Source organism: Agelaius phoeniceus, chromosome 5 (assembly GCF_051311805.1).
Source record: "Agelaius phoeniceus isolate bAgePho1 chromosome 5, bAgePho1.hap1, whole genome shotgun sequence".
In the NCBI taxonomy this organism is placed as follows: domain Eukaryota; kingdom Metazoa; phylum Chordata; class Aves; order Passeriformes; family Icteridae; genus Agelaius; species Agelaius phoeniceus.
Genome location: NC_135269.1, coordinates 67723200 through 67739719, shown reverse-complemented (window position 1 = coordinate 67739719; position 16520 = coordinate 67723200). Strand labels below are relative to the sequence as shown.

General features: G+C 42.0%; 1 protein-coding gene across 13 annotated transcripts in view; it reads left to right on the top strand.

The window, feature by feature from the left end:
- Nucleotides 1-16520, top strand: part of CELF2 (CUGBP Elav-like family member 2) — a 549110-nt gene that overhangs the window by 442914 nt on the left and 89676 nt on the right. For all 13 annotated transcript variants that reach the window (XM_077179252.1, XM_077179251.1, XM_077179244.1 and 10 more), the window contains one exon: nt 4282-4364. In XM_077179252.1, the coding sequence (XP_077035367.1) occupies nt 4282-4364 (83 nt within the window). The remainder of the gene's footprint in view (nt 1-4281; nt 4365-16520) is intronic.

Below are 16520 nucleotides of genomic sequence, written 5' to 3'. Positions count from 1 at the left end.
TTGAATTGGGAGAAAGTGACAAAAATAATGGCATGGCAGAGCTCCTGGAGATGTCACAGAGCTGGATCTCACAGCCTAACACAGCCATGACTGCTCTGCTGGGAGGGAAATTTGGGTCATAGAGCAGAAGTCACACAGGAGGAGAAGCCCCATTGCATGGGGTCACCAACAGCTCTTTGAAAAAATTCTCTTGCTTACAGGAGGAATGGCATGTCTTGAAGTTTCATGGTGAAAACTGCAATTTGTTGTAGTTCCACAAAGTCCTCCACAAACCCAGGTTCACTGCCAGGAGAAAACCATGGCTACTGTGGTGTGAAAGTCCTCACCACTGGCTCTTTTTCCCATTCTTCACTTCTAAATGATGCCTTCAGTGAACCCATGGCTTGATTCCCCTGTAATCCATTGCTGCCATCTTTGACAGTGACTCACGTAGAGCTGTTTCTAGCCATACACGAGGCTGTTTGTCCCTGTCACTGTCTTGCTAAACAGGTTTCTGTGGAAATTAAATAAATAAAATCTCTACCAGTGGTGCTAATTGGTGCCTTTGGCAGCCTGAGCAAGGGCTTGTGAATTGAATGTGTCATGGAGAATTGAATGTGTCAACTCTCTCCCAATGGCTGGGACCTTGAGGTCTTTCTCTGGCACTAAATTTCTTTTGAAAAAAGAAAAAAAAGGGGAAGGGAGGGGGGGGAAGGCGGGAAGAGAGAGAGAGAGTGAAAACAAGCTGAAGTAAGAGATCTTTTCCCTTTTTTTAATGAGGTGTTGAAGTTGAACATTGTAGTGTCCACACTGCAGCGTTTGCTCATCAGATGCCTTAAGTAGGGCTGTTTTCTGCTGTTGTTTCTCAGGGATTCCATTTGTTGCCATGAAACTCTGAGCAGCATGGAGTGGCAGGTTTTATTCAGTCTGTTCAAGCATCTGGCAGGATAGCCATGAAGTTGTTGCCGATGTCCTTAAGGGACTGTAGGGATCTGCATGATTCATTCAGTATTTTTTTCAAGGTACAAAGAAGAAATGCCTTACGCTGTAGTAAATACTGTTCCAAGTAGAGCACAACCAGCTTAGCAGAGCGTGGGAGATTTGCTGCTCTGGAGGCACTGACTGGCAGGATGAGCTCCTCTGCCTGTGGGCAAGAATACACTAACCCATGTGGAGCTAAAATGGGCTCTATTTCAGGCTGTTGAGGACTGGCAGAACCATGTCCACAAACCAATTCACCTTTTAAGTTGTCCTGACTAGGACAGGGGAAGGTTATCACTGCCAGGCCCTGAGTTATTTGGATGTCAGAAAAGTCTAGTTGTGGTTCAAGCTGCTGTCGAGTTTGTTGGTGATGAAACAAAGATTATATGTGCATGGGGCCTGAAGGGAAGGGTTGTATTTTTTCATTTTCTTTCAGTAGGAAACATTCTTTTTCTGTTCCAGCTGGGCCACTTGTTTGTCTTTGGCAATATTACATTTTCTTTAGTAAAATGGAGGGAGGAAGGAACGTCGTTGCCTCTTTGCCTTTCAGCAGGGGACAGCTACCAGTCCTAAAGCACAGATTAGCCCTGTCCTATTACACAGGCATCTTCCCCTCCAATATTCCTCCAGAAAAAACTGAATTAGGTACCTTTTCTATGTACTGACCGAAAGGATTTTGTACTGGAGGCATCTTCAATGCAGTTTGTGTAACATGGCTGCAGCACCTCTGGAAAATCCATAGGCTGAGCTACATTATTTCCTTGGGGAAACATGGACTATTGCCTTTTCTGGTTCCTCTCTGTTGTCTTATTTTCTTTTTTGAGTCCAGCCCTGACCTCTGTAGCAGATACCCTCAAATTCAGATGTCCACAAGTGGGAGTCCATGCCCCCCTCAAACCACAGCAAACCAGCTGTTGTTGTGGGGTTTCTTTTATTTAAGAAGATATGAGCCAAATGTGTCCTGAGAAAAATTATATCCATTTGCATTTTCAGATGTGTCAGTCTGTGAGCTCAGAAGTCTTTATTTTTGTCAAGGTCCGATGACCTGCCTGAAACATTTCTCACTGAGCTACTGTTTCTTCCAGCCCTCATTCACAGAAACATTTTTCTCTCCTGAGCTATTACTTCCCCAAAATGACCAGTTAAAGGGTATTTCACAGCATATTCATCTTTCAAGTGCAGTTCTTTCAAGTAGTGCCAAGAATGATAAACCAATAGATTTCAAATTTCTCCTTATCAGAATGAACCCCCTGAGCTGAAATCTAAAATGAAACTCTTTGGGCCCATGGAAAAGGACATGGCAATTGCAAAGTTGTGATTACAGCTTGATATTTTCCCCTCTGAATCCTCTCTCCTGATTAAAAAGCCTTATATTAAAAAGCTAACAAACCAAACAAAGAAACAATAGGAGATAGACTTGGACCTGGATGACAGGATAGAAAAATATTGCAATATTGTCTCAAAATCACACTCTTAAATGTCACAAACTTGGATATTTTTTTCTCATTTTCACCTGGGGTAAAATAATTCAGATTTTCAAGATTTTCCAGTGAAACAGAAGGTTTAGAAACACTTACAGAAAGCACAAACCTTAACAGGCTGTGCCTGTCTCTAGCACACATCCCTGCGAACGATGTCCCGCTTACTGAAATAATTATTAAACCATCTCCATCGTAAAGTGTGAAATTTTAAAGAACCTGTTGGCAGTATGAAAAATGTTTCTCTCAGCCGTGTTAAGTCTGCATTACCTGCCTGCCCATGTTTTGCTGTGGCTGCAAGTGATTTTGTGTATTAGGGATAAACTTGCTGTGTTCCAGCTGGCAATACATGGTCACCTTTGCTTGTTACCGAGGTAATGGTTGTCACTGGCCTGGCTGCTGAGCCAGAGGGAGCATTCCCAATGCCATGCACAGCTTGAGCCAAGCAAGGGGCAGTGGAGGGGCTATCCTGGATTCAGCCCTTCCTTCCAAAGTGGGCCACCTCCACTTTGCTGCTTTCAGCGTTTGCTGTGGGCTGCTGTGCACACCTTCTCCTTATGTCCTTTGCCACTGCTGCGGGGTTGAACACAAGCGAGAATGTCAGGTGGGCTGGGATGTTTCACCTTGGCCAGCATTAGGGAGCTGATACAAGCTTTGCTCACTGCCTGAAGCGCAGATTATTTTATCTGTGTCACGCTCCAAGGGAGCACCAAGACTCATGAGCCGGGGTTTCTTTTGTTTACTGATTGGTTTTGACATTTCTCTGGAGTTGTAACAAATCTCTGACTGTGATTAAGAGAACAGGATTGTTTTCTGATTCATCAGTAAGACCTGCATCATCCTGGTTCATGTGAAGTAGATCTTTACTTTTTACCCAGCCAGCATTGCCCAGAATGTTTTCCCTCTCCCCATAGCACCAAACACCCCATCTGCAGCAAACATCTCATCTGTCAAGGAGCAGACTTCATTGCTGTGGGGCATTACAGGCAAACCCTGGACCTTGCTTTTTGTCCCCTGCCTGTGACATTATAGCTCTTCCCTGAGGAGGTGCCTGTGAGCCCTGACCTCACCCTGGGGCTGGTTGAGCTGCCTGGCTTGTGTGTGCTGAGCAAAAGCTGCTTTACATGTTTGCAGTGGACAAAGGGACAGCAACCCATGTTTGGTCCCACACACCACCTGGCTGGACCATGCTGTCAAAAGGGAAACCACAGGATTAAGGCAACTAAAACCACCTGCTTTACTGAAAATTGATCAGATGCAAGGAGGGCAGAGCCTCCCTTAATGCTGTCAGCCATCAGCAGCCTCCACTATCCCAGCAGTGGTGAGTTCACCCATAGCTTGTTTTTCATTCTTGAAACTGAGATGAGTGTTCCACCTCCAGTCCTGCCTGGTTTCAAAGAAATAGGGGAACCAACCTTAGCTCTTTTGTATAAGGCCCTTTAAATAAGGTCCTGCTTTAGCCTGATTTTCTGCTTGGGATGTAACAATGAATTCCTGCTGCTTGAGCCTGCCATGTTGCTTATATTCAAAGTATAATGGGGAGCCTTCAGAAAAATATAACCTTATTTACAATGTACAAAGCCAATTGGATTTTGGTTAACAATTTCTAAGTGATTACAGTTCACTAAAAATGCAGGTGTGCTATAGATGCAATGCACAGGGGGGGACTTTTTATTTTAAATCATACAAGCTTTCTTTTATTCATGTCATTCAGGCGCCTCAGGATAATTCACATTTCCAGCTTTCATAATGTGTTGTTCAACCACTGTTTTTTCTCCCTCCCTATTGTACTCTCACAAATCATACTCACTAATTTCTGAAAGCTTTTCATTTCTCTCTATAGGTTGTTGTTTCGTAACATTTTATACAAGAAAAGCTGCTCTTGAGGCACAGAATGCACTGCACAATATTAAAACTTTACCTGGGGTGAGTACATTTACTTTTTGATCCTAATTATTTTATTGCCAGAAGAATAGCCCTTTTGCTCTTGATGCTGCTTGGTGCCCCAAATGATCTTGATCTCTGCAAGGAGGGTGGCTAAGCTGATGGTCTGTCCTGTGTTGGCGCCAGTCCTGGAGCAATGGCATCATGTCCAAAGGCAGCTGCTGTTCTCTAGAAAGTCCTTTGGCTGGAAAGGGTACTGATTCCTGCTGAGTAGAGACAGTGGCCAAAGTGCAATGTGGATCTTTTTTAAAATTTATTTAAGAGGGAGGGAGGGAGGGAGAGAGGAGAGAAAACATATGGCAGAAAAACACTGCACCACTGGGTCTTCATGTTTGAAAAGGGAGAGAAGAGGAAAAGACAAAACACAGCCAAAGTTTGTTAAATACAGCCTTTATCCACATGGTTTCTAAACAACCTGAATGCACTGGCTGCACATTTCAGGCTGTTGTGGAGTGTTGTACCCCATAGCTGCTTGCACAGGGTGATCCTGTCTCCTGACATCACCTCCTCACCACCTGCTCCCTCTGGCACCAGTATTCAGAACAATTGTGGTTGTGTTGTGCAAACTGTATCTTGCATTTTCCTCTGGTATTTTATATTTAAATTACAGGGCTAGAGAGAAGTATATCACTGGTAATTGCATGTCTAAACTCTGAAATCTTCTTGTACCACCATTTTCATTTTTTCTGCTGTATTCTTTGAGGATGGAAGTGAAAAAAATATAAAGGATGGAGGTATATTCCCTCTTGATGTAGGAGAAGTGTTCAAGTATATGTTTGTAATGTCTGGTTACAGACATGAAAATAAATAAATACACAGTGTAAATAAAAAGAGCATTGCCTGGACTGACCAGTTATATGGCCAATATCTCCTTTAGTTCCTATATGTTGTGTGTGAAATTGGACACTCTGTGTTTGAAAAATTATACCTGGCCAGTTCACTTTATGCAGGTGATTTCCTGGTAGGGAAGCCACCTCATGTGTCACAGAAATGGCCAGCACAGAGAGGTGCTGTCATGGGACAGTTACCTGTGAGCCTGCTGAAGGTAAAATGGGAGTCCTCTGTCATTTGCAGTGAAAATCCTGGGAATGGTGGTAGGAAATCTGCAAAGGTAGGAAAACAGGAGAAAAGCTGTGGCACTTGAAGTGATGTTTTCCAGCAACTGGCCCTTGCAAGGGACAGTACCAAGACCTTACAAGCTCCCAGAGGGAGTCTCAGCCCTTTAGGGTGTGGAGGATGGCTGTGCCATCCTTGAGAGAGAAAGGAAGGCTCTGAGGGACAATTCCCTTTGAGACCCCTTTGGAGCTCAGCTGAACCTCAGCACCCTCTGCCTCTGCAGCCCCCGTTGTTGCTTCCCATCCCCACTGCCAAGCCCTTGGATGAGAGCTCTCCAACCCCATTCAATGTTGCACCTAAACCACTCACTGAGTGATTCCTCTCCATCATGCTTGGAGTCAAATGGCTGTGTGCACTGGCTGGGTGGGATGGAGGTGATCCCCAGCTGCTGGAGCAGCACCCTGCCTGGATAGCATCCCTCAAGCTCTACCACAAGATCTACTCATCACCCCCCTTAGAGGTAGAGAGGATCTGTTTAGAATCATACAATCACAGAGTCATAAGGGGTGGAAAAGACCTCCAAGATTTGGAAAAGACCTACAACATTTGACTAAAAACCACAATGTCAATTAAATCACAGCACTAAGTGCCACATCCCGTTGTTTTTTTTGAACACTTCTAAGCGTGATGACTCCACCACTTCCCTGGGCAGCCAAAGCTTGACCACCCCTTTAGTGAAGTTCATCCTGATGACCAGCCTGAACCTCCCCTGGTGCAGCTTGAGGACAGTCTTCTCATCCTGTTGCCTGGGGGCAGAGCCTGACCCCCATCTGGCTACATCCTCCTGTCAGGGAGTTGTGGAGCCTGAAAAGGTCCCCCTTGAGCCTCCTTTTCTTCAGGCTAAACAAACCAAGTTCCCTCAGCTGCCTTTACTTTTCTTTGTTCTTCCCCGGGTCCCCCAAGCTGCTTGCTGTGTTTTGAGAGATGTTATTTATCCCAGTAGGTGACTCAGAGGGGCAGTTTCACTCTCTGCCTTCCTCACATACAGGTGGCAAAGCTGGCTCAGCTCTGCATTGCATCTTACTTGAGCAGAGCATCATTTTCTCTCCAGCTTTTGCACAGCTAATGAGCAGGCAGCAGTTAAAGATGCTAGTGTACCTTTTGATGTTATTTTAAAATAAGGTTGAAAAATATAATTTTTTTCCCTAGAGCCCTCTCTAGGTCTTTGTCATTTTAAAATTATCCTTCTAAGCTGTTTTTTCCTGTCCTGACTGTGAGGTTACAAAGTTTTCTTTTAAGGAAATATAGATTCTGAATTCCCATGACTGGAACCTTGCCTTCAAAAATACTCCTGATACAGCCAGAGATGTTTAGATTTTACTATCAGAGAAGTTGTTATACCTACTTTTTTAAAGGGAAGCCTCTAATAAAGAGAAGCAACTTGAATACATTTTTACTACTTGTCTTTTAGAATGATTCAGCATATGTTATATAACAGATTCTATATTTTGCACGTGCAGTATGCTGCCATTCAGCATATATGGGGATGCTGTTATGCTGCATCTGTGTATTCCCAAAATAACTTCATTTAAGCACTCTTTAAAGTTGTGGCACACATGCTGGAAACACTTCATGTTAGCAGGGTTCTCCTTATATGAATTTTAGCAATTTCTGTATTGTTCCTCTTGCCTGCTAAGCAGCTTTTACCAAACAAGCAGGAATCAGTAGTGGATAGTTCCATGTGTGAGAAATGGTCTCAGAGCAAATGGAAGCAATCTTCTGTCAGGGCTACAACAAGGGATGAATTTGGATCAGGTTCATTTGGGCATCAAGTGTCAGCTTGCTTCCAGTAAGCAAGGCATGGTCAGTAGGAGGTTCAGTAATAAGGTGTCTCCTGGAAACAAAAGAATCCATGCCTTCCCCTTTTGCTGTAATATCACCATGCATCAAAAAAGGCATCCTTAAAGAGCCCAGGAGGAAAATCCCGGGCAAAGGCTGGTGATTTATTAGTGTAAGGTAAGGAAAGCTGGCAGAGGCAGGAACAGGGGGCTGCAGGGATGCTGTGGCTGTTGGAACTCATCTGTGTTTTACCTGCACTCAGGTGTAGCCTGCACTGCTGCAGAGCTGTGGAGGAGAATAGCTCTGTGTTCATTATTGTTAGAGCCTGGATTATTTCTGGGTTTAGTCTCTTCATTTCTTAAATGCAGGCTTGCTCCAGGTAGCTCGATAAGCAGGTTTTGGATCAGCACCGGTGAAGCCAAAAAAGTGGGGGTTTAGTGTGAAATTTATCCCCCTTCCAAGGCTGCATGTTCAGTTTAGTTTAAGTAGGTTTTTGAGCAAAGCCTGCAGTGCTATGTCTCAATCTCTGCGTTTTGCCTGGACCTCATCCTTAACAGAGACATGAAAACGCCAGCGCTTGATCTGCTCCTTTGAGCTGCACCCTTTTAGTGGACATGAAGAAAATAAGACCAGACATAAATGATTAATGCGGAATCTTGGAAGAAAATATTGCAGGGTGCCTTGCTGTTTGATTACAAGCCTTGGAATTAGTCAACATTTCCATAATTCTAAACCAATATACACCTGTTTTCCCACTGTGATGTGAAGGCACAACTTAATTTAACAGAAACCCCGCTGTGCTAAATCTCTCATTAAATACCAAGCTAGTTCTGTAATTTAAAGTTGCAGCACTACTATTTTAACTGAATTGCCTTTGTATTATAAAATTAATAAGAAGTTAATGATGCACTTTGCTGTATTCGCTCAGATTTTTTTTTTTTTTCACAGCAACAACAACAAAAAAGAAAGATAAAGAAGAAAAACATGTCACCAGCTGACATCTCAAGGCTTTTCTGGTTTTAATCATTTTCCTGAGGATAGAAATTCATTTAAAAGATTTTTAAAAAAAAAATTTAAAACTTTCTGCACAAGTAGGATCAAACATCATCTTTTTATTCATGATTAATATAATCTCTCTGTTAGTCATAATATTCCTTGTCATATATTGGAGCTTTTATCTTTCCCAAAATATGTATTTAGATATCACTCGTTATGTACAATTGCTACTAGGCAGAGAAGCAGATATGCAGTGTTTGAGAAATGCAGGCACATTGTTATGATATATGATACAGATCAACAGAACAGGGACAGTTCTCTTCTGTTTACTTGGCACTGGCATCACAAGTAGCTTTTATGTCTTGCAAATGAACAACTTAAATTTTCAGATGTGTCTTTTCAAACATAGCATGAGAGCAGGTTGCTGATACCCTCGTAGCTCATAGGGATGTGGTTTATATTATTCAGCTTAGAGTCAGGTTTTCTTGGAGTGTTCATTTGGATTTTGTTTTAAAAGGCAGAAGGGAGAAAAGGGAAAATCTCAATTTGAATGTAATAATGATCTTGGAAATGGGCTTCTTCGGGATGAGATGTAGAACTGAGGCCTTAACTAGTCTCATCTTCATTAAGAATCTCATGGCTTCGTTAGAGGTGTTTAACTTCTATTCCCTAAACAGAGTAATTCAATAAATTCCACCCATCTAAATTTATTCTGTACCTTCAGTTAGATGTAATAATCTTGCTTCCCCCATGCTCTAATTTGCTGCTTAGTGAAAATTGGCTTCTGTATAGAGGGCAAACCTCAAAGAGCTGCATTCAGGGACTGCTTTAACTGCCTTTATGGCACTGACATTCGTTCATTGTTTTAGTTTTAACATGCTTTATTTTAAAAACAGAATGTGCTCTGTTTTGCTGACAAGTGAACCTGGTAGGATTTCCTGGCAAGGGTTAAGTGCAGAGAGGTAACACAAGAGCACTATATGTTGGTTGGATTCTTGGAGCCAAATAGCTGAATAAATGCACTTTTAATGTCATGCAGAGGCTATTTGAAGTCAGAAATCAATGGGCATCCATTTGTAAAATCTACGCCTAAAACTCTTTGGAGTCTTTGTTCTTTATTTGAAGTTAGATTTATTGGACATGGTAAGGGTCATTTGTTGTGTTTATGTACACTTTTTTATATATCCTCCTACCTAAGGTTATCACAAAAATAATTAACAGCCCACAGTCTGCCCTCCCATGCTTTTAACAGAATCATGGTTTACGTGGTTCTTATTTCAAGTGGGATATACAAATATATTCCTAGCAGCAGCAAACCTTTTGTGTTGAAGTTCTGGCATAAAATTAGGACATTAGCTGTATGAATTGATTTGATTAAGGGTTTAAAGGAAGAAATACCATTTCGAGAAACCTCTTAATATTTTAACAGCAAGGTGGAGTTTGTAGGAACTGTATTTGTAAAATATTCCTGGCTTTCTTTTTTGGCAGATGTTGTCAGGGAAAACATTTTTAATCTTTACGTTGTAAGCATCACATCTGGTTTTATTTAATGTTTTCTACATCATAGGGAAGCAGGACTGGCTTAGAGGGAACTTTGCCCACAGGTTGTGTACTGGCTGTAAGGACACCTCAAAGTCCATTTAGGGGTGTAGAACATGAAAAATAATAATCAGAATAATCTGGTCCAAAATGCAGGCACCCATGACGACTTAGTATGAAACCTCATTCATTTTCTGATAAAATACCATTTGTCCAACAAGAAGCAAAAAACCACAAATGTATTTCTGGTTCTTGTTTTACATCATGAGCTCCTTTCTAATGACTATCCTGACACTCTCCTTTCTGGAGCAGTGTTTTAATATCCAGTTCCCTTCTCTGTTTTAAGCCTTATGGTTTCTCAGTACTATATGAACATTATGTAAAAATTACCTGTAATAAAAAAGGTAATCATCCAATATGATTTGAATAATAGCCTGAATATGATATAGCAGTGACTCTGAGAGATTTTGACAAACAGAAAGGAAATTCAAAGAGCAATTAACTTAGTTAAGGCTTTGCAGTGATTGATTTATGATGACAAATTAAACTAATTCAGTACCCATATAGTATGGCCAAATGCTGTTTAATGAAGGATCCAAAGAGTATAGAACTGCTTAAATGATAAAAATACCAGATGGGAAAGAGAATTCCCGGGGAGCAGCTGTTCCTAGGAGGTGAGCTATAAGACACTCAGTGATGTTGAGAAAGTGAATCTGGCCCATTCCTTCCTTTAAAATGCTGTGCAAAGGAACCTACCTAATGATACACTTTGCCCAGCTCAGAAGACATGTGGGTATATCTTTTTATTCAAAAATGCCACTTCTACCCATGGCCCTCAAAAAAAAAAAAATGTTGCACTGACTGCCACTTCACTGAAAATGAATATTTGCACTAATTTCAGATACCTTAGCAGAAAAGTTGGGTTTACACCTACCAGTGCTGTGAAACACAGGCCAGATTTATAAAATGGAAAAAAGTGACTTAGAACCAGTGAATCTCTGTAAGTAGCTGAACTTGCAGCTTAAAGGGAGAATAGTGAGTGTTGTGCAGGTGAAGGGAGAGGGGGATATTGACCAAGTGAAAATAACTTCTCTAAATTGAGCAAAACATTTAGTTCCTATTTATATTGTCCCTTTTTCTTATTGAGGGATGGAGGGTCAAATTTGCCTTCATCAAATTCACAGCCTCATCATTAGGATAACTTTCTGGCATTCAAGGAGAATGCAGTTCATATCCTCTCTGCCTTGTTTACTGAAAGGATTTAGCTTGGATTGACCTAACAGTGCCTTCACCACTGGACTTAGCTAAGATTAGGGTCACTGTTTCTCCTCTTGAAGCTGCTCCAGCTGTATGAAGGTATCAAATTCTGGTGGGAGTGAGAGACAGCAAGGAACAGCACTTGGTTTCCTGGTACTGAGGGCAGTGACTCAAGTACTGTGATACCTGGATATGAGTGCATGCTCTAGTAAGTATTTTGGTCTTTGGAAAAGCTTCAAACGTTTGGCAGAGACTCTCCAAGAGCAGGGAAGTGCAGGAAGTTCCATTGCTGAGGCACTGAGAGAAGGTGGCTAAACCTTGACCTGCCTTACTTGGGGGATGTGATCACCTGTGGTGTGTCAGGAGTGCAGAGCTGCACAGGGCATGGGCATTTAGGTTTAGATCCTAAACATCCACATCAGGATGTTTAGGAGGCAAGAGCACATTGGCCCAGCTGCAAAAGCAGTTAGATGCACACTAGCTTTTTTAGAGAGCTCTTGGAGTAGTTCAGGAATTTTTTTTTTTTTTTTTTTTTTTGCACAGCTTTGCAGTATAATAATATTGGGATGGAAAGTAAGTAATGCATAATAATGGCTTGACCTCAGAAAAATTCACTAATGTGAAGCTCATCCCCATTCTGGCGCGTGACACTGGGATTTACCTCTGGTTTCCATAACTCTGACCAGTTGAGGTCATCACTTTGCAAAATCCCTCCAGACCTTTTTGTCCAACTTAGAAATCTTACTCAGTGAGGGTGGAGGATCAGTTCACAGGATATCACTTTTAAGCTGGGTGCCCAAAAATCGCTGACTTGGAGAACGTTTTGCTGTGCACTTCAGAATGGAAATCTCTGAAGAAAATCAAGAAGCCATCACTGGAGTACTCCAGGGTATTGCAAAGCTCACCAAGATTTAGGTGGGGTGCTTAGCTAAGGACAATAGCCCAGACACTCTCTTAAACAGCTATTTATCCTCCTGCTGGTGTTAGCTGTTTTCTGTTATCTGGAACAGAAAGTACAGGTGCTTCAGTCAGCCTCATTAGCACCACAACACGAGCTATTAAAATTGTCTTCCTAATGAAAAACTAGCTCAGGGAGCCTTCCTAGCTGTCTGACTACTCCTACAATAGTGAAATTAGAAAGGCAAATCATAAACAGAGATGCAGGCATCAGGAAGCAACATCATTAGAGGTGCCCTTGGATGCCATTTGCCTGCCTTGATAGCAATGTTTGGCACCCATGGATCTGAGTTATGTTATGACTAAGGAGCCTGGGCCTCGTGGCATGTTTATATCAGAGAGAATGTTTGTTCAGCATCCTCCTGCCATTGTGTCCAGCCCTGTGAGCTGTGCTGCTTCCTTCAAACACCTCTGCTCTGTGGTCCATTGCTGTTGAAGGGATGCAGTGCTGGCTCATGGTGTGTTTGCACTCCTGTGGTGGTGCAGGAAGCTGAGGTAGCCCCAGCCAGATTTGCCCTATGATCACACTGGGCAGGTGCACTGTGCTGCAATGGGACAGTGAGAAAACAGAAGTACTGTGTTCTCTGTTGGGCTCAAAAAACCCATAATACTACAAAAAACAGGTGAAACTGGGTGGCCTGATTGATTGAGTCTCCTGCTCTACTAGCACTCTGTGGACAATCATATTCTGCCTGAGAACACTCTTCGCAGACCCAGAGGGATAGTTTATTTTTTGCTCATTCTCTTGAAGAAATTATCATCTTCATCAGCTTAGTTGGAAGAGCTACTTTTTTGTCTGCTCTTTCCCCTGTGCTGTGCAGAGAAATCCTTCCTCCTCTGGCCAGTGGGGCCACTGGGGCTGCCAGAAGTACATGGAGATTCATTTGGGTGCAAGCACCAGTCTGGGGTACAGGCATGTTCATCTGATTGCCTTGGTAGACATCCAAAACCTTTAGAGATGCTCAAATGGGCTGTGAATGCCCACCCTGGAGAGACATGGAGGACATGTAGTTGCAGAGCTCATATTTTAGGCTGTCAGTGTGTGAAGCAAGTGGTCAGCACCCTCTAAAGCAGAGAGCAAGTATTATTGACAAGAGACAGGGGAATAGGTTCAAACTGGAAGAGAGTAGGTTTAGATTAGACTTGAGGAAGAAATTCTTTGCTGTGTGGGTGGGGAGGCACTGGCACTGATTGCCCAGAGAAGTTGTGGGTGCCCCATCCCTGGAAGTGTTCAAGGCCAGGTTGAACAAGCCTTGGACAGACCTGGTCTAGTGGAAGGTGTCCCCTGCCCTTGGTAGGAGGTTGAAATTAAATGGTCCTTAATGTCTCCTCCAACCTAAACCTTTCTATTATTTGATGATTCTATGATTTTATGATTCTATGAGTCTACATTTAGTGTGTCAAATACCTTTTAAAAGGAAAAGCACTAACAGAGGGGGAAAGCTAATGTTTTTCTCAGTTTTGGAATGGTCCATCTTTTTTCCATCAGCTTAGCTGAAATTAGTAATGGCTTTCCTACCAGACAGTAGTAGCCTGACTATCTTCAGGAGCAGAGAGAAGTAGCCATTGAAAAAGATGCCACCATAACTCCATTTATTAACAAAAGCCTGTATCTATTGCCTTGTGCCAGGGAAGTTAAAAAAGCAAAAACTGCAAAAGAAAAAAAAAAAATCACATTGAGCTAAACAGAGTCTTAAGCAGTGGTAAACAAAATGTAGCTTCCTTTGTGGTTGATTTTTATCCAGCTGCAGCCAAATATCAAAGCGATATCAAAGGAAAGCTACCCATTAATTAATTCAGACTGACTTCACAAAGCAAGCTGGAGCTTTTGCTGATATCTGATTCTGACAACTTCCTAATCTTCACAAGTTGTCATTAAGAGTGGCATTAAAGCAGTCTGCAGTCAATCCCAGCTCTCGCCCCATCATAACTCAGAGATGGTCTATCTGCCATCAGGGGTGGGGGATATGCAAGCAGGGCTTAAAATAAGGAACTTTGCTTTGCAAATGGAATTTACAATGTATCAGGGAATCACATTAATACACTGCCTCAGTCATTCATCCTAGGAATGCTGACCCATTCCCACTTGCAACCGTTACAAGTTGCAGTGAGTGGAAATTTTCTCTTCTGAAGGAGAGACACAGGGAAAAAGCAGAGAAAGAAACTAAAAAAGAAGCTTGTGTCTAAAAGGAATAATTAGAAGTCTGTAATGATCTGTAAGAAAGTATGAATAGAGGCTTATCACTGATTTCAAGATAGAGAACACAGGATTGTGAGTTGAAGAAAGTAAGATTGTGGGAAAATAAGACACTAATCAGAGGATAAGATTAGTTTTAAACTAAAAAAATTTGAGCAACCTGGTATAGTGGAAGGTGCCTCTGCCTGTGGCAGGGAATGAGATGAGAGTTAAGGTCCCTTCCAACCCAAACCATTTTATGATCCTATGAACTGAAAATCTGGTACCTCCACAACTGAAGCTCCTGATTCCATGAGAACACAACACTCAGTGTTCCTTCCTGCTGCCAGGATCACTCAGAGGGATTGCAGCAGAGATGTGAGGGATATGACACCTTTATCTTTCCATTCAGCTGTGAATGGCTCAAATGATTGAAGGGAGTTTTTTTTCTAGACCATCACTTGAGCAAGTATCCACCAGACAGTAACTAACACTATTTTGTGGCAAATTCTTGACAATACCTTAGAGGAAAATGTGCTGTGTTATTATACAGTATATTTATTTCAAATATTGCAGAGAATACAGAGGAGGATAAGTGCTGTTGTGGGAGCACCTCACCCAGCATCCACAGCAGCATCCATGAAGATGGTGCATTTATTTCCTCCACTGCCCAAATGCCAGTGACAAATAGGAATTATTTTGGTTGTACACAGAACCAAGGATTTACCATCTTAAGAGGTGAAATAAAGCTTAGATAGAGTATCACAAAAAAATACCAAGCTCAATTAGAATAATCTTCTAAAGGATACAAAGTTAAATCCCAGTCCTTACCGGTGTTTGGGGTAGGAAAGTATTAGAAAATATGGGATAGGCAGTAATCCTGTATTGGCATTAAGTCATTTGAGATGAGCTGCTGGATTTTTTCATCTCTCACTTCTCCAACTGCTAAGAAGTGAAAGAAATTGCTATGCTGGGTAAATATAGAATCCTCGTATTTGTACAAAAATATATGATTAACCAAAAAGAAAAATCCTGCTAAGTAAGAGCTGCAGTCAGTCTCAGTGCTGTGCTTACACCCTTGTGTCTGGAGGGCTCTGGGGTTGCTCAGGCAGACGTGTCCCTTGTCTCTTGTGACCCTGGTCATTTTGCAAAGAATGACATGGATTTATCCCAGTTTAGAAGTGGCCTGATAGCTGACAGCCCTCATTGTCTGCCACTTGTCTTCCTCCCTGTTGACAAGAGAGCCAAAAATAGAGGGTGTGACATGGGGAAAATTTCTTTTCTGCACCCATTCCTCCTTCCCTGTGCTTTCCTTGCCTTCTGCTATAGCTTCACTGACACTGCAACAGCCCTCAGGCTGCATTAGCCCCTCTCAGAAAAAGTAGCATATGCCAAGAAACCAGGAGTTCAAGACTTCCCAGTAGCTCTAAATGCTATCTTTGGAGCAGGTAGGATGAAAGATGTAAGAGTTTTTAGCTCAGTTGGTTTTATCAGAGGACCTTCCTGGTAGTTCTCTGTGGCCTCCAGCTGTTCCACCTGAAGCCATCCCTGCAAAGAGATTTCCTTGACCTTTAGGTGAGTTGAACGTAAAGATGTTGCTCACAGGGCATAGACAGAGAAAATTTCTAATTGAGTACAGTAGCAGTAAAGAATAAGTAAAAGAACACAAGTTTTCACATATTGATGCTTACAGACACTAAATGAAGCATTGTTGCTTTTTCTCCAAAGGAATCAAGGGGCCCAGTCTCTGGACACAGGCATTAAGGTTCATGCTTGGGATCAGATGCTGGTTTGGAGCTCTGCAGATGGGTGGAGGCAGGTTGATTTTGGCTTTACTCTTCCTAGCACTGTCCCTTTTACTAACGAAATCTTAATCACACCACAGCCAGCTGGAACTGGACTCATTCTTCAAAAATATATGTTTCTGCTAATGTTGTCCATTTATTTTTTGTTTGTTTCACTTTCTAAAACACCTATTGACAGAAATATTCAAATGCATTAAAACTCCTGAAGGTTAGCATTATAAATATATAGTGCTTGTTTAGTTTGAATACAAACCACTTTCCTTACCCCAAAGAAAGCACTGGCAGAGAACATTAGCTACAGAGATGCTAAAAAATTAAAGAGAATGAGTTCATACGAAGGGTGGTTAAAAATAACATGGTTGCTCAACGTGACTCTTACTGGTGTTTGCAACTGTATGTATACACAACCAGACATTGATATTTTTGTGTGGACAGTGTGTGTTTGTGTGTGCTTGTGGCTGGAGACTTGTGGCAGTATTGTTCTGTTTTCATAGATGGATGGAATATCAAGCT